Source organism: Cydia splendana, chromosome 17 (genome assembly GCF_910591565.1).
Source record: "Cydia splendana chromosome 17, ilCydSple1.2, whole genome shotgun sequence".
In the NCBI taxonomy this organism is placed as follows: Eukaryota; Metazoa; Arthropoda; class Insecta; order Lepidoptera; family Tortricidae; genus Cydia; species Cydia splendana.
In genome coordinates, this window is record NC_085976.1 from 17129254 (window position 1) to 17157221 (window position 27968).

Here is a 27968-nt window from a genome sequence, read left to right on the forward strand (position 1 = left end):
CAGCGAATTTAAGGTATTTTGATTATGAAGGCCTTGAGAAGAGTTATAGAATGTATTGGTTCGCTTATATTTTCCGCGCACAGACTCTAAACATTTTTTTTTCAGAAAATGAATATATAATGAATCGGCTAATAATTTTTACACTATGTATTAGGTACCTACTTATACTTTCCTAACCTTTAAGGGGCCGACAGATTACCAGTTCGCCAGACGGTATCAGCCTGTCGGTTGTTCGGAACTGTCACCTTTTGCGATTACCTACCTGACAGACTGATATCGTCAGGCGAACTGGTAATCTGTGGGCCCCGTTACAACAATATAAATTAATAATTTTCCTTGTAGAGTAATCAATCGAAATGTTTTTCCAGAGGAATATTTCGTCCTAGTGCGTGAATTCGTGAAGCAATATGGCGACCGGTTCGTGTTCAAAGTTTTTAACACTCGGGTCCTCAACATCTGCGGCGCTAAGGATACAGAAGTGAGCATCATTTATAAGTACCTAGTGGATATATTTCAATATTGTTGAGTACCTACTTGGCATACCTTAAGTATATATTTTTCATATAATAGTGCCTTAATATCTGGGAGACCGTCGGAAAACATATAAAAACTCAAAAATGCGCGTTTTCCCAGAGATAAGACCTAGTTAGATCTATTTTTCGACCCCGTAAACCCCTAGCAAATAGCAAATTTGATCGAAATCGTTAGAGCCGTTTCCGAGATCCCCGATATAATATATAAACAAGAATTGCTCGTTTAAGGGTATTAAATAGATAAAATAAAATAAAAAAACAATACATTTTTAACTTAAGATTTGCGTAAGCCTAGAAAACATAATAATTACAACGTTTGTACGGAACCCTCGGTGCGCGAGTGAAGCGAACTCGTATTTGACCTTTTTTCTATTATTTGTTATTATGGCCATATATAAACACACTATATACATTATACACTAACACTGTAAGAACATTTTTTAATGTGTACTTAATATACCTATAACGGTCCCTGACCCTGACACATCCCGTGAAACACGGATGGACGGACAACGGTAAGCTTCAGTAATCCGAATGTCACCCCCTCCCCCTGGGGAGGTAACCCTAAAAAGTATCACAAAACACGCAAAGTAGGGCAAATAAGGAAAAGTCTACAAGGAAAACACGAGGAACAATTATTGCGATAAATTAGTTAATGTTAATCCCTCAGGACTGGACGCAAGCGGCGCGCGGCGAGCGACAATTTTTTTTTCTTTTTCGTCCATCAGGACAGGCTAAAGCTCTAAGCCATACTGCCTAGTCATAAGTAGGTAGATTTTTTGTCTTTTCAGTAAGTTCAATCCGGTAAACGTCTTCAGTAAACACCATTCATACTAGTCAATTCCGATATCAATGTCTTCAGTAGTCTTCATTTCCAAATTCATTAAGTAAAAGCGTCTCTTCCAGTTATTTGGTCATATCCATTAAACATCCATTCTCAACTTGTCCAGTCCCACGATGTGACGTCACCATAAGCGTTGCGGCTCATATATGAGTCGTAGACAGTGTACGGTGATTTAGCTCTTGTAAAGCGATAGCGGGCTTTACAAGAAACACGTGGACAACCGGCCGTTGACTCCAAAATGATGGTTAAACGTGCTTCAAGATTAATTCTCCATTCACTGCACACTACCACACTTACTTATGTAAGTTACTTATACTTACTTTGTTTACTGTATAATAGGCTATCGATATTACACTTTAAACAATATTAATGAGCAAAAAACAAAGCAATTGATCACGAAGCGTGACCATTCAAGATGGCGCTCGAATCGGAAGTCCGCGAGCGGCAAATCAAGGCCCTTCATTTTATAAAGAGGGATGTGCCGTTCTCGAAATTTTCCCGTGAACAGAGAAATCTATCGGAAACGTAATTTCTCGGAAATATTTTCTGAGAGTTTAACCCTTTCGTCGCAAAAGCGATGAATTATTTTGTTTAATCGCTTAGTGCAGGAGATATCTAGATGGTCAAGCAAATCTTGTCAGTAGAAAAAGGCGCGAAATTCAAATTTTCTAAGAGACGATATACCTTCGCGCCTACATTTTTCTTCAGACAAGATCTGCTTGACCAACTTTAAAACAAATACCACGGAAGCTTAAAAGCAAATACTTGGCACCATTCATAGCAATATAAAAAAAAACTATTTGATGTAAAACCAGGAGTAAACAACACAAAATTTCCCCAAACAAGTTATTTGAGGCAAAAGGTATAAATTTAACAAAAGTAAATATGTCATTCCATTAAAAAAAATAAAGATTGTTCATAACTTATTTATGCTAATAAGAGAACATTCTCGAGAAAGTTGGAAATTTTCCGGAAATTTCTTCAGAGAGGAATTCTCAGAAACGAGAACGTTCTCATCGGCACATCAGTAAATAAAGGCAAGTCCTTGATTTGCTGCTTGGGTTTAGTCCGCGGCCTTAAGAAGAAAGGGAACGGCCTCTTTTCCATACGTAGTTTTCATTTTCCTCCTTGGATATTGACATTATGGAAACTATATTTACACAATTTGTATATTACCCATCCCCTTCGTTTGACTGTTGGATTTTAGATTATTATAGATAAGAGTCAGGAGCGATAAACATTTCCATAAAATTTTTGAAGTGAAAACTTCTTTAGCGGCGCTGTGCACTTTTTGAGGTGGGAAAAAATTATAAACTCGAGACAGCCGGCTCGATTCGGAAAATGAATTAGATTTCTACTAGACTTCAACAAGTTACGATACGGATAATTTAAAGATATTTGTAAGATAGATATGTCAAATTTGACGTTTCCGCGATTCTGGAGGTCCTCTTGATCGATTTCGACAAGTTATGACTTAGATATCCAAGTCACATCTAGTCAATATCTAATGTAGATCTAGTTGATCTCTAAATCGTCTCAAGATCTTGTGATTATCTCGAAATCCGAATAGGCCTGTTCGTAAGGCGTAAGGCCCCATTCGCACGACAGCTTAAAAAGCGTTGCGTTAAAACTAGGGCATGCAGTACCGGTCCCGGTACCAAGAATTTCATTTCCCGGTTCTGGGCATGGCCGGAACCGGGATTCCCGGTTCTTCCCGGTTTTCAAGGCATCTTTTGATAACTATTAAGAAATTGTTTGTGTTAGCGTACAATCTTTATGAATGACTTATTTTATTATAAATAAACACTTAACCCTTAAATGCATGGTGTACGATGCAGCGTACGTTACAAAAATATCTAATTTTATACATAATTACATAAAATCTATTTATTTAAATAGTAAAACCAATCCGTTTTCCGATTTTTTTACTGAAATTAACGCATAATTTTAATTTATAAAAATTACATTCGTTTTAAGACGAAATGTCGGAAAATTTTAAAATATCCAAAGTTTGATGATTTTTAGTAGGTATGTGATTTAGGACGTTTTTTTGGGATTTAAAAAACTTTATCATAGGTGTGTCAAAAATAGTGTATCTTTCTGATGGTAGTAAGATTTTTCATATATCTCTTCCTGATGCAACTTCTAACACTGATTTCGCAGATTTCGCAGTGAAAATCGATGTTATAATTTTACAATTTTTCCCATAATCAGCAAACAATTACGTAACACATATATTAATTTCGGGCAAAAAGAAAAAATCATGCATTTAAGGGTTAATTGGCGTTCCAACCTATTTTACGAAATTAACAATAAAATTAACCGGCACACTTCCTCCGCCTGGGCCGAGCCACACGGCCGTAGCGTAGTCGATGCACTCAGCACTATGACGGCACGGCCTGCCTGCACGAATGCCTACTTTACTAGGTTATTTTGTCGGGTTATTTGGGTCCCCCGTTTCATAGCACCATTATTAAATGTTATATAATGTCCCGAGCGAAAGTACTAAAACATTACTACTATTGAAATGGGAATAAATAGTCATATGATGAGAACCGGGAAGTACCGGTACCGGGTCCTCAGTACCGGTTCTTTTGACACTATAAAATTCCCGGGAATTCCCGGGAATATAAGAACCGGGAATTCATGCCCTAGTTAAAACCCGACGTTGGCGCTTTTTTACCGTTTCTAATATTTGTGTTCATATGAACGCTTAAAAATCATTTGTGAGTCGTACTGCCACGTACGCATCTCAGCAAAGCCATACTTTATTTGCTATTACGACGTATTATTTGAATATAGCTTGAATATTTCAGGAATTAGTAAGCATAAGTTGACATTTTTAAGGTGAAACTAATAATAATTTTGACGATTGACACCAAAAATTGACTGTTGACAGCCAGCTGACAGCAGCGCCGGCGCTTTTTTAACGCTTGTGAGAACAGATACACGGAGTTCCGTATGATCAATTCAATTAGTGCCACTTGCACCATCCCACTAACCCGGGGTTAACCGGTTGAACCTGGAGTTACCATGGTTACTAGTATAATTTGACACTTGGTTAACTGTTATTTGTGTTATTTGTTATTTGTGCTTCCTTAAAAACTGTGCTTTCGCTGTGTACTATTCTAACAGTCTTTCTTCTTCCTTCATGTGAACTTTTTGTGTTGTATTTGTGAAATATAAAAACTGTCAAAACATCTGGATTTTTACTGCTTCACTAACCGGACGATATAAGTAGAAGGTAATAGGAGACACTATAACTCTACAACTGGTGACCCCGACGTGATCCGACACGGCAAGATGTCAGTGTGTGTGTATGTTTATGTTATATATAAATGTATAAATAATTACAATAATATTACTTGTAATAATAATAATTACGTAATCACGTTATGTGAGTTGCCTACAGGTTTAACGGGTTAACCCCTGGTTAGTGGGATGGTGCAAGTGGCCCTTAACGGCCAACGCTCAACGCCGAAAATCGAACAGTGCTCGATAAAAAAGCGCCGCGCTTATAAACCGCCTTCGTGTGAATATACATACATGGTTATCCATTTGTGTCATTCAAACGCTTTTTTAACGCGCGTCGAAAAAGCTGCCGTGCGAACGGGGCCTAATGCGTAACGCGTAACGCGCGGCGAAAATGTATGCCTGATCCTGCTGTTTCGTTTTTATTCACCAAAGAACTTTAGTCATAACGTATCATAATTAGGTCAATTATTTAAAACTGGACTTTTATATTAAGCAATAAAGCTCAATGTTCTAATCTTGTATGGGCTGAAAAATACGAGGATCTCACAGTTACATTCTAACTTTATATCACTCAAATATAATTCAATAAAGCTACATCTTGATGAAATCGCTAATAAAAGTGAACTCTAGTACTGGTGAATAAAACTCAAAATATCATGACCAAATATATTTAGATGCGAGGTCTGCAAGGTAACTTTACAATTTCTATTCGAATTTTAAACAATTAACGCTACAAATTTGAATTTCGAATTTTAAACAAGCTCACTGACCAGCAATTTCGGAACTAAAGTTTTTCAATAGAAAGGAGGATGGGTCAATTATACATAGTGCTGCAGACATTTTGGACTAGTAGTAGTTTTCACTTCTGTCGGCACTCCCGGAGTGCAACCCGTTGTTATTAAGGGTTCCGTACCTCAAAAGGAAAAAACGGAACCCATATAGGAACACTCGTGCGTCTGTCTGTCTGTTCGACCATTCCCCCCCTTTATCTCTGAAACTACTGGGCCTAAAATTTTGAAAAAATACACAAAATAGTAATTTACCTATAGATGACAGGAAAACCTATTAGAAATGTGCAGTCAAGCGTGAGTTGGACTTATGTACGGAACCCTTGGATCGCGAGTCCGACTCGCACTTGACCGGTTTTTTAAATACTCCTATCTCTTCTCTTATATTAATGATTCAAAATAAAACTAACGAAGCTGTTGTTTATATAAAATCAAATTGTGTCAAAATATTTTCAGCAATAATATTCAGTGAGGAAAATGGGAACAAAGTTTGTATGAAAAGGCGATTACGGGGCGGTCGTTCACTGTCGTCTTAAAGATGTTTCTTTCTGCAGGTGATTTTATCGCACTCTCGCAACATTACTAAAAGCAGACATTACAAATTTGTGGAGCCGATGCTTGGAACCGGGCTGCTGCTTAGCACAGGTTTGTTTTCACAAAACATGCATTACTTAAGGGGCCCACTGATTACCAGTCCGCCGGACGATATCGGCCTGTCAGTTGTTCGGAGCTGTCAAATTTTTGTTCTAACTGACAGGCCGATATCGTCCGGCGGCCTGTTGGTCAGTGGTCGGCTTTATAAACAGGGCCGTCTTAAACTATGCTAGGGCCCCAGGGCACATAAGAATTTGGGGCCCTTTTGGAAAGTAAAAAAAACTTATGTACGAAATATCATTTGATATTTACCACTCTGTTTTCGGTGAAGGAAAACATCGTGACGAAACCGGACCAATCCCAATAAGGCCTAGTTTACCCTCTGGGTTGGAAGGTCAGATGGCAGACACTTTCATAATAACTAGTGCCTACGCCAATTCATGGGATTTGTTGCCAAGCGGACCCCAGGCTCCCATGAGCCGTGGCTAAATGCCGGGACAACGCGAGGAAGAAGAAGGGAACAAATCAAATTATTTTATGAAATAGTTTTTGATTCGCCGTGGCCGGGTGGTCTAGTGGTCAGGCAGGACGTTAGCCGCGTAAGCTGAAGACGCGGGTTCGATTCCCGCCTCGGCCACCGGTGGACTTGGTCACTTTTTCTTTAGAGTATGATATTTATTTCAGTTTATAATATTATAAGTACATTACTTATAAATTTCATACATACATACATATAATCACGCCTATTTCCCGGAGGGGTAGGGTAGGTAGGTAGGGAGACCACGGATTTTCACTTGCTACGATCCTGACATACCTCTTTCGCTTCCTTCACTTTCATAACATTCCTCATACATGCTCGCCGGTTTAGGTGCTCTTGACCTGGCCTTTCTTCAGGATTTCCCCGATCTGATCAGAGAAAGTCCGCCGAGGTCTACCCCTTCCAACTCCCACTTCCACTTCTCCCTTATACACTCTCTTTGTTAGCCTTCTTTCACTCATTCTTATACATTTCATAGGTAACAAATGGCACAGTCGACGGAAACTCCTGACGCCGACGTTCCACTTCAACATCCTGAAGAACTTCGCAGTGGTCATGGAAGAGAGGAGCAGATCCTTCGTCCGTCAACTTCGGGAGACAGAAGGGTCGGAGGTCGAAGTGGCTTCGCTGATCAAGGACTTCACACTCTACACTATTTGTGGTAAAATAAAAGTAAAATAAAAATCATAAACATAAAACAATAACATAAACTCTCTAGTCTCTGGGTCCATAGTTTGGTTAGTAGGCTATACTACACAACAACAAAATACAAATTTTTAATATAGATATTAGTAACATAAAAAGAAAGAAAAATAAATAAATCTTAAAAACTAATACCGACGGACAGACGCACGCACTGGAGCGTCTCCACTTTACTCCACCTTACATCATGCAAATAAACTTGCATTTTCTCCACAGAAACTGCCATGGGCATCAGCCTAGATCTAGACAAATCTGAGCCAGCTTTAAACTATCTTGACGCTGTCATTAACATCGGACCTTTGATATTAGAAAGAAGCATATGCTTCTGGCTGCAATCGGACCTCATTTATCGCAGCCTACCCACTGGTAGACGGCACGAAAAATACTTGAAAACAATCCACTCTTTTGCCGACAATCTTATTCATGGGAGAAAACAGCAGAGACTGAGAGATATGGAAGAGTTTGAGACGACAGAAGAAGATGGAGTCAAAAGGCGGTTGGCGTTTTTGGATCTCTTGTTGGAAGTTGAGAGTAAAGGTGAAATAGATTTGGAGGGGATCAGAGAGGAAGTTAATACGTTCATGTTTGAGGTGAGAAAACGCTCGTTTGTTCAGCGCTTTGGTTTTGTATGATAATTGATAGTAAATTCGTCGCGTATGCCTTCCCATGCAGATTGAAGTTTTCTCAAATGTCATATAGTTAGGCTAGCCCATTTAAATGAAACTTTTTAATCAGGTTTACGAAGTCACTGTTGAAAATATGATAAAATTATTTTATTTGTTGAAATTTGTTTTTAGGGTCATGACACTACCGCGAATGCCTTAATTTTTGGCATAATGTTGTTGGCTGACCATCCAGAAGTACAGGTGCGTACGATGCTAGCTTTCAACGTACAATCAGAGATAACTGACTCACTCTTCATAAAAATTTGTTTGTATGGGGGCCAACTATTTCTGCAGTTGATTGTACATTTACTGATATTCAGTGGTGGAGACAAAGGGTAGGGTTTAAGGAGTCGGGGGTTCCAGGTGGTGGTTGTGGAGTTTAGGGGTTGCGGTAGGAGTAGAGAGCGGGGATTTAGGAGTCAAAGGGGAGACGGTCCCTTTCACCAATTATTAAGAAAGGTTAGTGTTGGAAGAGAATCCCCGTTTTTAAACCAGTCTTCATATGGTAGACGACGTAGAATACTTATTATTTTTGACTTTTTTTTTAACCTACTCAAATTCCAGGATAAAATTCGTGAAGAATATCGAAAAATCGTCGGCGAGCCGGATCGCGCGTTCACCATGTCCGACTTCACCGAAATGAAGTATCTAGAGGCTGTGATCAAGGAGACGCTCCGCCTGTATCCCAGCGTACCGTTTATTGGACGGACTGTCACTGAGGACTTTATGCTCGGTGAGAAAGAAAAGTTTCTTGTCAAAATTTTCATAGTTATTGATACAAGAATCTATCGATGACTCCACTGTACTTTTCTCTCAACAGTCAACTACTGTTATATCCATAGACTAGGGATCCTCTAGACCGAGTTTAGAGCAATTATTTCATGCAACCGATGATGCCAAAAATGCGGGGGTGCGCGGGACGAGGTGAGCGAAGTCCTGTGCCGTGATTGGTCCGTTCAAATACACGGACGTCACACAAAGACACTTTCGACGACTCGAGCATGGAGTAAAACTACCGTATGCGTGGCAGAGGGGTTAGCGCGACTATGCTCAGTCTGGAGGATGTTTTGTCTGTGGTTATATCACAGAGTAATATAAGTAAAGAAAGAGTGGTAACTCCATACATCAGTTTTCTTACCAAAACGCGCGTTATTTCGTAGTCGACATCTAGCGGAATTTATCAGTAGGTACTTACTGCTAGTTGACAATAGATGTCTCGGCGAACGGAAACTCTAATTGCGGGCGCGGCGGGCACGGCGCGACTAGCGATTGCAAATCCGTGAACATTTTTCAAATCCGGATTTTCGGATTTTGGTTTGGCCGAAATAAAGGCAAAGTGAAACAAACAATCAAATTAAGTTGTTTTTATTAAAAATAAAAAACAGAATGCGTACACTGCTACGCCAATAACAAAATCTTTAAAAAACAATAAAAACAAAATACATACGTACACTCCCAAGTAACAAAAGGTTCTATAACTAAGGCATTTTATCACCAAACAGTGATATAGTAGGCCTATAATGGTAACCATTGTGACTGCTTGTACTATAAAGGTTTTTAACAAAGCGTTTTTTTTCTATAAGATTAAAGACCTTTTAAGTACTATAATTTAGCTCTTATTAGAACGCTTATAGAATCATAAAAAATAATCTTTAAAGTGCTGCACTGTAATAGATATGCAAAAAGCGATTATGGTACTATTTAATACTATAGACGACTTTACTGATGCTTTTATGTACCTATTTTGCACTAATAATGCGTCAAAGTAACTTTTATAGTACTAGTATTGTAGCAGTATAGTAAACACTATTAGAGGATCAATCTGCACTATAAAAGGACTTTGCACGACCATTACATACTTAACGTTTTAGCTTTTTAAAAGCTCTCTTAACATCGCTATAAGGCTAGAAGAGTTCTCTAAAAGTCATGTAAGTTTTTCTATAGTGCTATATAGTACCATAACAGTTACCTGGTACGTTGCTAAATAACTTAAATCGTAACTTAAAAAATGGCTGCTGTTTTCTGCCATAATAGCATAAGAAACAATGGCGAATGAACTTATTTAATATTTTAGGCACCCACGACGCAAGTATGATAAAAAAGATCACTGGAATCGTTTACGGTGCAAAATAGCACTATAAACATGTTTCATTGGTTACTTTTATAATTCCAAATTGCGACATAAACGTTGCAGACAGCACTATTTTAGTACTAAAGAGCGTTTCTCGTCACTTTTACATTTCAACCATAGAGCTGATTTATCACCGTGAGAGCCTTTATGTAATGTTTATAGAATAAATCAGTGATAAAACTAGGGCCTATCTGGGGTTTTGTAAACGTTTACAACACCGTTATAGTGCTAATCATGAACACTAATTAGCACGCTCCAAAACGTTCTCAGGACTTTTATAGTACCAAATTTTGTTACTTGGGCTGCTACGCCAATAAAAAAAGCGGACGCGGGGCAAGCATACAGGTGCGAGCGAGTGCGCGACGCGCAATATATGCCCGGCTGGCAATAGCTCTCCCGCGTTACCGCTTCATGTGCACCGCTTTTTATTTCGCATTAGCATTAATTTTGAGCAAATTAGTACTGGTGGGAAAAAATCCGAAAAACCGGTTTTTTCTTTTCAAAATCCGAATTTTAAAACGGATTTTCAAACGCTCCGAAATCCGGATTGTTGAACTTCGAATAATCCGGATTGCAATCACTAGGCGCGACCTTGGCGTGGCGGCGGCGGGTAAGGGCCTCTCTCTAAAAACCACACGTTGCGTACGCAGCGCATGTTTACTTCGCCTGCGCGCCAAATTAACGCAACTTATGCAAAGTTATACTACTACAAAGAGAACTTATAGATATTGTACAATGTCACCATTTACCAAAAGAACTGTAAGTAAGTACATCTTATTGCGAGAATTAAGGTCTGTTTATATCTATACACATTGAGAATGTGAAATTCCTCTTTGACGTTCGTTACGTAATGTTGATTAACAAATATGCGACAAATCCATCCTGAGGGCCTACCGCGAACATCGCAATTCGCAAATTGCGGACATCTTTCTCTGTCACTTTTATTACGTCTAATTGGAGTAAAGGAGAAAGAGTCCGCAATTTGTAAACTTCAGTGTTCACGGTCACGCATCATATATTTGTGACAGTGACAGGGAAAAGGTACCACTTTAGTAAAATTTAGTTATTAATACCGTGACTTGACTAATAAATTTTAATATAAAGATATAATATTTTTTTTTCATTATAAATAGCATAAACCAGTCTTTCCATACTTAACATAAATTATGCACATTATTTTTTTAATGTTTTTTTTTTGCTCTTATAATTTTTTTATAATAGGTATTATTAATTGTGTAATTAATAATACCTATTTAAAAAAAAGCTACGAATAAAAAATTTGAGGTTATTTAATGCCTGTTTATTCTGATGTTTTGAATATATTTACCTTAAATGATAATTACCAACACTTTTGATAGTTCAAGCTTCTTGGATTGGGTTCAATTGGCGTAAAGGACATTTTGGCGAAAATGAGTTATATCCACTACCGTAGGCTCAAAGGGCTTAACTGACAAAACGCGATTTTTCAGGAGAGCCAAAAAACAGTTTTGTTTTGAGAAAAAAAATCAGACCTTTTTTGTTTGTTGGAATTAACTGATGCCTGTATGAGGCTTATTCCTAACTTTTTGAGGTCTTTTAAACTGATTTCTTGAACTTATAATACAATGCTTATTTACGAAAACAGCATGTCCGTTACGCCAAAAAACACGACTGTTTTAAGAAGGGCGTCCCTTACGCCTCTTCTTTATTGTTTATCTTATTAGAAAAAGGGCGTAATGTTCTAAAAATTAAACTGTTTTAGTACCATTTGGCGTAAATCCAACAATTTCGTTGCAATATTGGCAACTTGCATTTAGGGAACACTATACTTCTAAGTTCTAAGTACTATAATTTACATTTTTTTTCCGAAAAATTATAGAAATGTATTCACTGTTAAGTTTTTCCCCATTTTTGTTATTTTGGATACTTAAACGTGGAAAAGGTCGTTTTCTTAGCCACAAAAACAATGTTTTTTTTTTAATTTGCTTATATTACTTCAGCAGAATCACTGCTATGAAGTATTTGAACAAATTAAATTATTTTTCAGAAAATATTTTAATTTGTTTTTATCAAGCACTACTATATAAATTATAAACTGAAATAAATGTCATATACTAAGAAAAAGTGACCAAGGCCTCCAGTGCCCCAGGCTGGAGGCCTTGGTCACTTTTTGTTAGTCTATGACATTTATTTCAGTTTAGAATCACTGCTGTCCTACCATTTATGTATATTGATATACTTACAACAATTTGTAACAAATTAATTTTACTATAGAAGGTATTATGCGTTATTTCTGTTTGTAATGTTAATTGGATTATAAATTTTAATTTTACATACTAAAATACTATTAGGTATAATAGTGGTTTTGTAATTTCGTATGTCTATTCAGTAAACCTTAATGAATATCGACTACCGTAGGCTCAAAGGGCTTAACGGACAAAACGCGATTTTTCAGGAAAGCCAAAAAACAGTTTTGTTTTGAGAAAAAAAATTATAACATTTTTGTTTGTTTGAATAAACTGATGCCTGTGTGTGGCTTATTCTTAACTTTTTGAGCTCTTTTAATCTGATTGCTTGAAAATATAATACACTGCTTATTTACGAAAATAGCAAGTCCGTTACGCCAAAAAACACGACTGTTTTTAAGAAGGGCGTCCCTTACGCCTCTTTTTTATGGTTTATCTTATTAGAAAAAGGGCGTAATGTACAAAAAACTAACTGTTTTAGTACCATTTGGCGTAAATCCAACAATTTCGTTGCAATATTGGCAACTTGCATTTAAGGAACACTAGTACTTCTAAGTACTATAATTTACAATTATTTTTTCAAAAACTTATAGAGATGTATTCACTGTTAAGTTTTTTCCCCATTTTTTGTTATTTTGGATACTTAAACTTGGAAAAGGTCGTTTTTTTAAGCCACGAAAACCAATGTTTCTTTTTTTATTTGTTTATATTTCTTGAACAGAATCACTGCTGTCCTATCATCTATATCTATTTATGTACTTATATCAAAACAATTTATAACGATTACTTTTACTACAGAAAGTATGTATTCGTTATATCTGTTTGTAATCTTAATTTGATAGTAAAATTTAAGTTTACACACTATAATACTAATAGGTACAATAGTAGTTTTGATATTTTGTATGCCTGTTCAGTAAAACTTGATGAATATGCGATTATTTATAACATAACATCAGAGTAGGGAGCAAAAAAGGCATATGGCTAGGCCAACTTCGTACTTCTATGGATTTAAATCCAAACGTTATAGACAATAACTTTCATATTCCTATAAATTAGGGTTTAATTTAAACGAAAATGTATTAATATTACGTCTAATCATAATTGCAAATGGGCCAGTCACATACAAAACCGGAAGTTATCAGTCTAACCTTAATTAATTGCCATAATTATCACTTGAATATAATCATGTTTTATTATTTTCTTAAAACTGATGAAAAAGGTACCAACTAGTTCAGTATAAATTGTCAAATTTTAGTAACCCTATATAATAAAGCATTAATGAGCATATGAGCAGGTAATGCAAGTACCTACTTAATAAAAAACCGGGCAAGTGCGAGTCGGACTCGCACACGAAGGGTTCCGTACCATAATAAAAAAACGGCAAAATAAAAAACGGTCACCCATCCAAGTACTGACCCCGCCCGACGTTGCTTAACTTCGGTCAAAAATCACGTTTGTTGTATGGGAGCCCCACTTAAATCTTTATTTTATTCTGTTTTTAGTATTTGTTGTTATAGCGGCAACAGAAATACATCATCTGTGAAAATTTCAACTGTCTAGCTATCACGGTTCGTGAGATACAGCCTGGTGACAGACGGACGGACGGACATTAACTTCTTTCGTATTTAATTTATAGATATAATCATATCTATAGCAATCCCTAATTCAGGTTAAAGAGACTAACATTTTGAGTACTTTTCCAATACACATCAAAAACATACCTCGATAAACAACAAAAATATATTATAAACATTTTAAAAAATGCAGTTTTTCGCGTCTCCTGAAAAGTAGCATTTTGTCCTTTACGCCAATTGAACCAAAAGGTATCGTAATAATATATATTACTAAAATTAATAAAATCAGTCTTTATATTGTGTATCAACTAGGTACATATTATAGTTGCACATGCAAGTGCAAATATTTTCATTGCATTCAATTCATGCTATGTTGTGGGGGGCGTGGCTAACGATAATCGCAAGCCAAAAATTTTTCTCATGATTATACCAACCCGGTGGAGCCCGTAATATCACCAAAATAATTAAAACAATTATATTCTGCTCCTCAAACGAGCATATTTATTTTTCAATAACTTTTAAAATTTATGAAGTCTTGTATTCAATGTAATTGACGTTGCTTGCCACGTTTTATACATCACAAAATTAGCAATACATGGCGTCTTAAAATAATCTTAAAAAGTGTACTAAATATCGAATAAATGTTATTTTTAAAAGTCGCTGATGTGACATTCACATTCAAAAGGTAGGGACCACTTTGTCGTTTACCATAAAGACGAAATTTTATTGTATCTTTATACAAATAACCTGTCAGAGAGTCCTTATGGCAAGGATAAAGTGGTACCTTTTGATTGCGAACGTCACGAATGTTGGTCAGTATGAGGAGCCTACATTTTATTTTTAAATATACTTACAACATACCTACTCCCACACTATGAAAAGACTTAATGTAATTATGCCTCCGAATGAAATAAATACACTGTAATGGCTCCTCTACACGATGAGCCAACACCGGCCACTCCAAGGGACGCATTTATGCGTTAGAGGGAGCAAGTGATATTGCTATCTCATTGAGTGGCCGGCGTTGGCCCATCGTGTAGAGGAGTCATAATGTTCATGTAACAAGCACCCGCGTAGGTAGCCTTCCCCGCGTACGCCGTTCATGCAAAGTTTTATTTTGCCAAATAGTAAAAAACCGTTGTTGAAAATGACCCAAATTATGAATGTTGTCTCGATGTGGCATTATAATAATGTAGACGTAAACTTAATAACATGAATTATTTTTTGTTGCAGATACATGATGTTTATACGAAAAAAAAATATTAAAAATAAAAGCGGTGGATGAATTTGACACACATTTGTTTGAATAACATATTATAATATCCTGTGAAGTACAACACTTCACTTACCGACTATAATTTTATTTTAGGCATTTTAGGTATTACTATTAGGTATTTATTAAATGTCATTATACCCGTTGATGAAAATGACACAAAATGCGTGTGTACGTCGGAAGCCACTTTGCTTTTACAGGGAAACAAAGAATTTCATCTAGAATATTTTTTTTACCAAATGCTGTTTAAAAAAAGAAATACCTAAATTTCTACCTAAGCAAGTACCTAGGATGACACAAATTATTATTATTAGGTTTAGTGTGTGGTCTGGAAACTATATGTAAAAAATAAGCAACATTAATAATCTTATAACTAAGGTCACTGTGGCGAAGTCCGGCATACTTAATTTTTTTTTGACTTTGGAGTGATCTAGTTCCGTTAATTATTCACCTATGTTACTGCTTGTAATCGCATACGATGAAGAATTTAATAATTAATAGTTTAGCCTTAGTGACAGATCATTTCAAGCACAAATTAAGCAAAAACAATGGCATTTTTTAAAATTCGGCGAGTAGACGGACTTCCCGTGCAGTTTAAGGGAAGTCCGTCTAGTTATGATATCAGCCAATCTATGGGTGCGTATATGTTCGTAGTCAAATTCCTAAAAAGAACGGATCAAGACAATGAAAAGTGTATATTAAACTTGTTAATATAGGGTTTAGATTCGAAATAAACACCATTTTTCTAAAACAAAGGCAAGTCCGGCATATACTCCCAAAATGGGGTGGTAAACCTTTTTTGGCAAATAATTAAACATAATTATTTTTTTGATTTCCGAAATAAAAGATCAATAGTAATTATAAAATGAATTTTAATCGTTTCTTTTAATTTACTGAGATCAAAATTTAATAAAGTAACATCATGAGCAAAGTCAGGAGGGTTTTTTGATACCTTATCAAATCGTTATAATATTAAAGTCGCAAAAACAGTTGGTAATCTCTGATTTAACGAAAGTCCGGCATATGGCGGACTTTCCTTGAACATAATAGACGGACTTTCCAACTTAGTCAAATTTTAATATGATAAATTGTGGAACGTATAATTACAAAACTAAGCTAATTTCTGATATTTTAAAAATAGAATAAAGACAATTGGCTCTTATGCTACCTACGTAGTTACTTTCTGATGCACAATCTTTTCAAAAACTATTTTTAACAATTTTTTTTCGAACGGCTGTCGCACTATGACTTCGAGTTCAAAACACGAAATTACTTGTTGAGGCGGATTGCTCTGAAGTTGGTTGTCACAGCGCCATCTGTTTTACAGTGACGGAAGTAGCGCGAAAAACTGGTTAATCGACTGGACTCCAAAGTCGCATACGCCTTCAAATTCAAAAGTTATAACGTGTTGACGGACTTGCCTTGTAGACGGACTTGCCCACAGTGACCTTACAAAAGTTATTGCTACCGGACTATAGTAGGTAGCAGTGTTGGCCGAACGTTAATGCAATTGACCATTAAAAATTAACCATTGAAAAGGTTAATTGCCATTAACCATTAACCATTGAAGGGAAATTAATTATCAATTGCATTGATCATCAATTTGCATTAATATTAATTTATTTCGAACCACTAACAATTAAAAAGAATTAATGGTTATTGCTTTACAAACCATTAAAAATTAAATCAATTTTGAATGAAAATTAAAAATGTGATTGATAATTAACAATTAACAAGAATAAACATCGTAATTTTTGTCTCTGTATTTTTATGCAGGGTTTTCCCATATGTTCCCCGCGAAGACAAATGGGAATTCACCCATTATTGGTAATTATTGGTAATAATGGGTGCTTATTGGTGTATTCCCATTTGTCCCCGATTCGCGTGACCTACGCCATGCATGAAGCTGGGACAAATGGGAATGTTTTATGTGAATGAATATGAACGGCGGGGAACAAAAGGGATACACCCGATATTAGTGTTCCCATTTGTCTCCGCTCCAATGAGATGGGGAAAAATGGAAATATTTTTGTGCAGCTTCTTTTCCCATATGTTTCTATACACTCATTATAGGTGTATTCCTATTTGTCCCTGCCATATGTGAGTTGGAGACAAATGGGAAACGGGGACAAATGGGATTTATATGCAGAGCCTATTCCATCTGTTCCAGGTGGGAACAAATGAGAAAACATCGGAAAATGAAGTGTTCCCATTTGTCCCCTTCTTATTGGTGTGGAGACAAATGGGAAACGGGGACAAATGGGATTTATATGCAGAGCCTATTCCATCTGTTCCAGGTGGGAAAAAATGGGAAAACATGGGAAAATTATGTGTTCACATTTGTCTCCACACCAATAAGGTGGGGATAAATGGGAATGTTTTATATGAATGAATATGAACGGCGGGGAACAAAAGGGATACACCTGATATTAGTGTTCCGATTTGGCTCCGCTCCAATGAGATGGGGAAAAATTAAAATATTTCTATGCAGCGTCTTTTCCCATATGTTTATATACACTCATTATAGGTGTATTCCTATTTGACCCTGCCATATGTGAGTTAGAGACAAATGGGAAACGGGGACAAATGGGATTTATATGCAGAGCCTATTCCATCTGTTCCAGTTGGGAACAAATGGGAAAACATCAGAAAATGATGTGTTCCCATTTATCCCCACCTTATTGGTGTAGAGACAAATGAGAAACGGGGACAAATGGGATTTATATGCAGCGTCTATTCCATCTGTTCCAGGTGGGAACAAATGGGAAAACATCGGAAAATTATGTGTTTCCATTTGTCTCCACACCAATAAGGTGGGGACAAACGGGAAATATTTATATGCAGTCTTTTCCTATATGTTCCCCGAGGGGACAAATGGGAATACACTCATTAATGGTTATAATGGGTGCATTATTGGCGTATTCCCACTTATCCCCTATCCACGTGTCCTACGCCATACATGAGAGAAGGGACAAATGGGAACACATCATTTTCCCATTTTGTCCCACCTGGAACAGATGGAATAGACGCTGCATATAAATCCCATTTGTCCCCGTTTCCCATTTGTCTCCACACTAATAAGGTGGGGACAAATGGGAACACTTCATTTTGCGATGTTTTCTCATTTGTTCCCACCTGGAACAGATGGAATAGGCTCTGCATATAAATCCCATTTGTCCCCGTTTCCCATTTATCTCCAACTCACATATGGCAGGTACAAATAGGAATACACCTATAATGAGTGTATAGAAACATATGGGAAAAGAAGCTGCACAGAAATATTTCCATTTTTCCCCATCTCATTGGAGCGGAGACAAATGGGAACACTAATATAGGGGGGTATCCCTTTTGTTCCCCGCCGTTCATATTCATTCATATAAAACATTCCCATTTGTCCCAGCTTCATGCATGGCGTAGGTCACGCGAATAGGGAACAAATGGGAAAACATCGGAAAATGATGTATTCCCATTTGTCCCTTCTCATGTATGGCGTAGGACACATGCATAGGGGACAAGTGGGAATACACCAATAATGCACCCATTATAACCAATAATGGGTGTATTCCCATTTGTCCCCGCGGGGAACATGTAGGAAAAGACTGCATATAAATATTTCCCATTTGTCCCCACCTTATTGGTGTGGAGACAAATGGGAACACATCATTTTCCGATGTTTTCCCATTTGTTCCCACCTAGAACAGATGGAATAGACGCTGCATATTAATCCCATTTGTTCCCGTTTACCATTTGTCTCCACACCAATAAGGGGGGGACAAATGGGAACACATAATTTTCTGATGTATGTCCATTTGTTCCCACCTGGAACAGATGGAATAGGCTCTGCATATAAATACCATTTGTCCCCGTTTCCCATTTGTCTCCAACTCACATATGGCAGGGACAAATAGGAATACACCTAGATAATGAGTGTATAGAAACATGGGAAAAGACGCTGCATAGAAATATTTTCATTTTTCCCCATCTCATTGGAGCGGAGACAAATGGGAACACTAATATCGGGTGTATCCCTTTTGTCTCCCGCCGTTCATATTCATTCGTATAAAACATTCCCATTTGTCCCCACCTTATTGGTGTGGAGACAAATGTGAACACATCATTTTCCCATGTTTTCCCATTTTTTCCCACCTGGAACAGATGGAATAGACGCTGCATATAAATCCCATTTGTCCCCGTTTCCCATTTGTCTCCACACCAATAAGGTGGGGACAAATGGGAACACTTCATTTTCTGATGTTTTCCCATTTGTTCCCACCTGGAACAGATGGAATAGGTTCTGCATATAAATCCCATTTGTCCCCGTTTCCCATTTGTCTCCAATTCACATATGGCAGCGACAAATAGGAATACACCTATAATGAGTGTATAGAAACATATAGTGTAGAGTCTCATGTTAAAATATGTATCACGATCTGATAATTCACTGAAGCTTGTATTAATGGTTATTTTTTTATTTATAATTTTAATAGTTCCAAGTAAAAGTAACATTAATTATTAGTTTATGAAATAAATTATTTAATTCCATTAAACGTTAATGCAGATTGACAATCAATGTAATTAAACGCCTCAAACTTCAATTCTAACTAATTTTAATTATATTGATGCGTAATGCAATTGATTAATTGCGGAATTAATGGTTAATGCAATTGATCAATTGTTAATTAGAATTGTGACATCTGGCGTCAAGTAGGGGTACTGATAGTTCCACTACTCGATGAGAATTAGTTACCTGTTAAAAGAAAAGTCCACAGCGATAAAAGATTGTATCTAATATGAAATAGGGGATATTACTGCAATGTTCTGCCGCCAGAGTGCAGGAGTAGTACTCTAGTAAATTCATAGACTAATTTATACATACTGTGCCTTAAACGGTTTTTTGACAAGTTTTCACAGACAATAAAATATGACATTGATGCATCAAGGCGGTTTGTTAACAAGGGCCTACCGGTAAACGCGAAAATCGAAATTTAGTTAATCTGCCTCTTTATCGCTCGAATATGCAAGAGTGATAGAGAGATTAGATAGCGAAATTACGATTTTCTTGTTTCCCGGTAGGCCATGTGTCAATGTGGTTTGTTTACTGTATGTGCCACAAAGGTGCCACCTACTCAGAGCTTTGCCTAATATTCCCTATTGACAAAAAACATGTTTGTCCAGATGACGTTCTAGTGCGCGCCGGCACCCAAGTCGCCGTCCGGATTTACGACCTCCAACGACGCCAGGACCTGTTCCCAGACCCTCACGACTTCAAGCCGGAGAGGTTCTTGGAGGCAGACCACAGGCCCTTCGCCTTTGTGCCCTTCAGCGCCGGCGCTAGGAACTGTATTGGTAAGATATCTTCAATAGGCCTGTTGCAAGTAACAAAAAATCATGGAAATAATGGTTTCAACGAAACATATATGTTAATATGATTCTAAAAAATGGTCCAATCTCAGTATAAACTGAAGGATTATTAATAAGTATATTCAATAAAATAAAAGTGCAAAATTCTCCAATCGGCCATTTTTACTGAAACGCCAATCAGAAGCGTTCTAAACAGTGACGTCATCAATCCATAACATATTTCTTAGAGCAACATAGATAACCTCATTGACCGAAATCTATAGGTACGTGGGCACCAAAGAGTTCGAAAGGTGCAAAAAAAAATGTTATTTCGCCACTAAACATTTATTACGTCCAAAAAATATTATTACACGATATAAGTCATAGTCATAGTCATAGTATCTATTTGTTATTATTTAAATAAAATGCTAAATAATACGATATTTCAACAACAAACTTTTTTAATTATTTGGCTGAATGGAACTATCATTGCCATGTTGGCTGTCGTAACTAGAAAAAATCGGGCAAGTGCGAGTCGGACTCGCGCACGAAGGGTTCCGTACCATATAAAAAAAAAAAAAAAAAGCAAAAAAAAAAACGGTCACCCATCCAAGTACTGACCACTCCCGACGTTGCTTAACTTTGGTCAAAAATCACGTTTGTTGTATGGGAGCCCCATTTAAATCTTTATTTTATTCTGTTTTTAGTATTTGTTGTTATAGCGGCAACAGAAATACATCATCTGTGAAAATTTCAACTGTCTAGCTATCACGGTTCGTGAGATACAGCCTGGTGACAGACGGACGGACGGACGGACGGACGGACGGACGGACGGACGGACGGACGGACGGACGGACGGACAGCGAAGTCTTAGTAATAGGGTCCCGTTTTACCCTTTGGGTACGGAACCCTAAAAATGAAAAATTAAAAAGTATAACCGGCGTTCGGTGATTTTCACTCAAAATTTACATGTATCTAAATAATTCATCTTAAACTGCAACCGTGTGAGAGTTTTTGTGTAAAATGAGTTATTGTGATAAATTTTTGTAATGTATTTATCATCCCTAATCGTGATATATGGTGCTGAATTAACAATATCATTCGGATTCAAGGGAAATTCGTAACTGTAAGTATGTAAACAATATCTACCACCCTACCACCAACTAAATGATGACGTCACAAATGGCATGCGAGGCGTTTTCGCGCGAAGTTTAAACTAGCTATAATACAATGCAATTATCTATGTTAAATCTTATGAGTATAACTGAAATATAGTGTTTTTCGGAACGAATACAAGTGTACCGACGATATTAAAAGGGTTTTCAAAATTTGTCATCAGGCCTATTGGAATCAAAAGATTACACCCGGGTATATCCTTATGAGGAAAGAGGACGGCCCCTACTGCATACCTTTCCAGATCGTCACATTTTTGTATGAATAATTTTTTTATTTGTATGAACGTGACGCACTGGAAAAATATTTTTTCATACAAATTTTTGGGAAACATTTTTTCATGTAGGTATATGAGGCGTGAATGTACATGATCCTGAGTAAAATGAGCCCAAAAAGACAATATTTTGAAGACATGAATGAAATGTACATTTTTTTGGAAAACGCTCAGTTCCCATTTCCCTCTCTGGATATTGACATTATGCAAAATATTTTTACATAATTTGATGTAAGGTAAGGTGGAGTAAAACTATCACCGGGGTAAGACTATCACTTGTATGGAATCCTCATACTGTTTGTCTTGCCCTTGCGCCTTACCTTATATTTACCATAGCTCTACTCCTATGTATGACTCTTTTCGATTTTTTTTATTCTAAAAATTAGGAGTGAATAAAAAATTTAGTCATTTTTATTTTATTTCTTTTTCACTTAATTTTAGTTATTTTTTCGGCTATAGGTTCGATAGTCATTAAGTAGTTTTATTATAAATCTTGATCTCATTGTCAAAATATTGTGTTAATGATTAATTTTAATGTACTTACTAACATCTAGCTGTAATGTATTATGGTACTAACAATATTGTATGGAATTTTTATATTCTGAAATAAAGATATTTTATTTTATTATTTTATTTATTTTTAAGTTCGGCTAATTATTTTTTATTCAGTGTAATTTTTATGAAAAATTACTCGTATTACCATTTAATATCTGGGAGACCGAGCTTTGCTCGGAAAACATATTAAAACTCAAAAATGCGCGTTTCCCCAGAAATAAGACCTAGCTAGATCGATTTATCGCCCCCGAAAACCCCCATATAGCAAATTTCATCGAAATCGTTAGAGCCGTTTTCGAGATCCCCGAAATATATATACAAGAATTGCTCGTTTAAAGGTATAAGATCACCTTTGCTCTGTATAAATTGATAATGTAACGGTTGTATTTTATTATGTAAGTAATTCTAACTCTATTTTATTTTCATGTATAAGAATGGTTTATTGCCACAAACCATTCTTATTCTTATTCTAAGATTTAGCGTGGAAAAGAAAACCCGTAGCCTTCCGGATAATGGACTACCCCAGTCAAGTTAACCCTTCGACTCAACCTTCACTTAGCGTTATCCTAATAACCTAGATCCGGTATAAGCTGAGAGGTCAGTCATCAATTACCATTTAGTTTAACAGTAAAAATACGAGTTCACAAGATTTTTCCCTCGAGTTGGTAAAAATACGTAAAAGCAAGTTTAAAAGCCGGGTCGTGATCACATCTAGATGTCATTCTTGTATGGTCGCCGTGTTTGGGTGAATCCAAGGTTTCCCATAAGTGAACTCTTACCTAAGATATTCTCGTTCACTTATTCCCAGAACGTGCAAATTGATTATATTCTTGTGACATCCTTGTTTTGATGATCATAATATTCATAATATGAATTCTTGTAGATTGACATGCCTGCAATTTATAATGTAGGTAATCTGTATTATGGAATAAATAAATCTAAATCTACGTGGACTCAAATACAATGGTTTATTCACCAGAATATGTTTACATATTGAAGCTTACAGGTAAATGAACTTAGGGGACGTCCATTAATTACGTGAGGTCCAGGGAGGGGAGGGGGGTCAAGCCGAATCTCACTAAATATCTCGTGGTTTAATGGCAAATAAAGGCCCTATAACAGGCCTTGGGCCTAGGGCGGCCAGAACTGCAAATTCGCCACTGATGTTGCAGCCTGTATCTTGGGAACTGGGAAAATATATTTTACTTAGTGATTTTAATATTAGGTACGGAATATTATGAATAATTACTTACTGAGGTATTTTTTATTGTTATTGTTTACCAAAATTTTACGGTCTATAAAAAAACACACGAGACTCGAGAATTCGGGCTCGAGAATTCTCGAAACTCGAGAAATAATGGGTCGAGAAATCAGAAACCCCCTGGACCCGAAAATTCCCCCGCACTCGCGCTTTAAAAGGGAACATGGCCAGCCTATAAAGTCTAAGTGCATGTCTGTTCGTGTTCAACTCAGGCATGGCTTGATGAAAGGAGGGTTTAACTTTTCAACCGACGTCAAAATTTCGAAGGAAATACTCAAGCTTTCTCTTTGATCGATCTTTTCAGGGTTCCGTACCAAAAAGGTAAAAAAGAACCTCTATGGTGCGACTCTGTCCGTCCGGCTGTATGTTACATCGCTAAATGGGTCATGGGTCTCTATAGTTTCCCAAAAAGTTTTAAGTCATAATGTATTGTTTGCCGGCATTTTCGTTAGTCATAATTTATTTGGTTCAGAAACGCGTCACTTTTCAGGATTGCCATAAAATAAACCTAACCTAACCTATCTATAGGATAACCTAACGAAAATCCTGAAAAGTTAACGGTTTCAGTTGTATGACTAATGATAATCTGACAAACAATACATTATGACTTAAAACTTTATGAGAAACAAAGGGATCCCTCGCTAAATATATCGAGAACTATGAACGAACTACTTCCAGATCTCACGACCTCTCGACGCCATAACGTTACGCCACATATTTGTGCCCCTGGGATAGGACAGATTAAGCTATCGATTTGAAATTTGGAATAGTAATGAACAAGGCTAACCCAGACATAGACCCAGCATTGAAAGTGTTATTTTTTATTTACTATGGAAAAAGCCCAATATACCTAAGAGCAAAATTTCTAAGTTTAGTTACTAGTTAGGTAGACAGACCTTTTGTGATAAAAACATTTTTAATGAACGAATTAATTATTTTTTAATAAACCAAAACTTTTGCGAACGATGCTATTAAGTTTAGAATAAATTTAAAACTGGAAAAATTGTTCTAAGTTTAACGAATTAATTTCTGAAATTAGTTTGCAAGTTACCCACCTTTGCGATGCGTGTAAGTAAGTACATATGTAGATAAATTTATTTATTTAGACAACAAAAATTAAAATTAAAATAATTAAAATTAAAAATACTTATCAAAATTTGGTGCCCTCGGGAGGGTGCCCAACACGCAGGCAGCGTTCCCGCATAAGTAAATATTGATTATACTTGAAATATTTTGAAGATTACACTATAGACACGTCCTTTTAAATAAGATATACCTACATTGTTGAAATCGGTACACACGATAAAGAATTATCCCTGAAAATCGAACATACATTAGGTCGTGTAAATTAGCCGATAGAGGCTGTCCATAATTATTTGACCCCCCCCTAAAATCATCGAAAAATAATGCTTCGAATGACCCCGTTTTCTCCTACGTCAAGCTATCATCATCCGATGTCCAGACCCCCCCCCCTAATTTGAAATGGCGTAATTTATGAATAGCCCCATAGAAAAATAAACCCCTAGAAATCTCATTCAATAGTGTGACGAGCGTTCGCGTTTGCGTTATGTCTATTTTTGTACGGGATTTTGAACAGCGCGCCAAGCGGGACGTTTCGGAAACTCAAAGTCCCATACAAAATGACACTTAACGCAAACGCGTACCTCACGTCACGCTATCGAATGAAATTTACACTAGTGGTACTGGTAATAATTAATTTCGCTTTTATAGTTGCATGAGACAGTTAATTGAAAGTTTGTATGGAACTCTCAGTGCGCGAGTTAAATGAACTCGCGCTTGACCGGTTTTTTTATGTAAATATATGCCTCGATTTATTGACGGTGGTTAGACCGATTCGGGTCTTTCTTTGTTTGAAAAGGTTTCTATTTTTACATTTGATCCCTTTTGTTTATATTGAAACAGTGAAAGTTTAAAAGTGACCCAGGTGACGGTAACCATGGCAACGAAAGACAAGAATAAGTTAATTCACCAATATAATGCGCATTGAAAGTCATTTATCACTCACAGACTGGGCCGAATTAACCCCAAGGAAGAGTAGGCAACTGCCTAGGGGCCAGTTATTCATACGAATGCTCGACCTTCAGCCTCACTTTTTACCTCAATTTACCATTCGTTTGTGTTCCACATCAGGGATGTTGCGAATATTCGCATCCGCATCCGCATACGCGGAACATCCGCATTATTTTCAACATCCGCATCTGCATCCGCATCCGCATAAAATCGATGCGGAGCATCCGCATGATGCGGATGTCGACCAAGTCGGTAACAGAAACGTATTATTAGCGGCGGCGCCGGCGGCGTAAGTGCTAGGTAATTTCGTCATTATGGGTACATATATAACGAAATCGTCTAGATCCCGAAAAGTCGGCCAAGTTACTGTTTATTAAATAAAACGCACCTATATTCTTGCTCAAATACGTTTCGTTTTTATTTAATAAAAAAATGCTAAAAATGGTATATTTGACGTTTTTTAAGTACCAAATCTTGTCATCCGCATCCGCATCCGCGGATGTGACGCTTTAAATATCCGCATCCGAATCCGCATTCGCAGATGTCACAAAATCTGCATCCGCAACATCCTCCACATCTCCTCTACTTCAGCTTAGCCTGGCCTCGCTGCGCCAAGCTCGGCCTGCAGTCTCGCGTTTAAATCCAATGGACATTGATTCGTGTCTGTGCTCAACTACTAATCCTGAAACACGGCTTTGACTTCGCATGAAAGCTCGCCTTACTACGAGCGAAAAAGGCATCGTTCGACTCAGTCGAGTTCGGCTCAGCCGACGCCTGAAGATTGAAATAAAAAACGCAAACTTATTTCCCTGTACTGACAACTGAACATGCTGGGAGACCGAGGTGAGTTGTGACATCGTTAATTTTTGGAATCTATTAACTAAAAAAACAACGTCGCAATAGCGCGCGTTTGTTAGTTCAAGTTACGAGCTAACAAACGCACACTGTTGCGAGCTCGCTAACAGTCATTAGATTCCAAAAAAACGACAATGTCACAACTCTCCTCTGTCAAAACTCACCTCGGTCTCCCCTATGCAAAATTTACTGTAAGGGAACGTTGCACATGCACTCGAACCTTGCACTATACCTAGGGGCCCCGAGATGCTTAATCCGCGTAAGCGTTCCTACTGAACATCTAGCGACCTTAATTCACCAAGGAGGAGTTTTGGTCGAAGGGTGTTAAGTTTCGGCGGTTCCGCGGTCGGCTCCCTGACACTGCGGGGTTGCGTAATGCATCGCAGCCATAATGTGATTTTGTTAGTGTTTAGTACTGTTTAGTTTTAAAATATATTTTTATAATATGTATGCTAGTTTTAAGGTATTGGTATGGGCCACTGTGAGTTGCCTGAAGTGAAAATTTTCATTCATTCATTCATTAATCCGGCCCTGCTCACAGAGCATTTTAATGAGGACGGAAAAGTTTGAAATGGGATGTGTGGACATTAAATATTCAACGGTGAAAGTGCCTGTGCAGTAGGAAACCATTTCAATATTAACAATTTGTCAATCTCATATTAATACCGGGTCTATCGCGAATTTACTTTGTTACCTTTATTTCCGATCAACACAGGTTTCACTGGTCGTGGTTGCGGCTAAAGATATGAGACGGCAGTATTTTTTTTCGCATTTCGGGGTTCGCCTATAGTAAAAGTTGTTCAATATGACCTACATATTCCCTTACTACATATACCCTTCAGAGTTTGGTCAGTGATAACAAAAGCACCCTGTATATCTTTCTTTTTATTAAGCAGAGAGTAGCAGACAATTGCGTACAAATCGAAAATAATGTCTTAACAAGAATTTAAATTGCCTGATTTTACCCGATTCGATCTAACCCCTGAATGACTTACCCCAATCAAATTATTTTTCATCATACATTTCGGATCCTTAGATATCAATTTTCTTCATAATTCGTGTTAATAACTCCATGAGGCGCCATTCAGGTTAACTTACTTATTAAGATGTTAAGCAAATTATTATTTTGACATTGGCGATTTTCAAACTATGTATTTATTTCAGGTCAACGTTTCGCCATGATGGAGATGAAATGCGTCCTCAGCATGATCTGTGACAACTTCAGACTGGAGTCGAGCATCAAGAACCACCGGCCGGCGCTGGCGGCGGACTTAGTGCTGCGGGCCGTCGAACCCATCCATGTGCGCTTCGTGCCAAGATAACAAAACAAAATTCATATATGCTGTTCCCAAAAGTA

General features: G+C 37.2%; 1 protein-coding gene and 1 non-coding gene across 2 annotated transcripts; both read left to right on the forward strand.

Moving 5' to 3' along the window:
- The first annotated feature begins 375 nt into the window (after positions 1–375).
- LOC134798924 (cytochrome P450 4C1-like) lies at positions 376–27968 on the forward strand. The gene is made up of 8 exons (XM_063771353.1): positions 376–478; positions 5975–6065; positions 7031–7213; positions 7471–7844; positions 8052–8120; positions 8484–8652; positions 20298–20468; positions 27776–27968. Exons 2-8 carry the CDS (start codon positions 6035–6037, stop codon positions 27931–27933), a joined length of 1155 nt encoding a protein of 384 aa, XP_063627423.1. The 5' UTR covers positions 376–478; positions 5975–6034; the 3' UTR covers positions 27934–27968.
- On the forward strand, positions 6576–6651 carry Trnat-cgu (transfer RNA threonine (anticodon CGU)). Its single transcript has one exon. It is a non-coding gene; the product is annotated as a tRNA-Thr (tRNA).

What these genes read in the sequence shown, in the direction of transcription:
- LOC134798924 (XM_063771353.1), top strand. Translation starts at nt 6,035, where the DNA reads ATGCTTGGAACCGGGCTGCTGCTTAGCACAG. An exon ending in CGGGCTGCTGCTTAGCACAG is followed by an intron (nt 6,066 to 7,030) that starts GTTTGTTTTCAC and finishes TACATTTCATAG; the next exon opens with GTAACAAATGGCACAGTCGA. An exon ending in CACTGAGGACTTTATGCTCG is followed by an intron (nt 8,653 to 20,297) that starts GTGAGAAAGAAA and finishes ATGTTTGTCCAG; the next exon opens with ATGACGTTCTAGTGCGCGCC.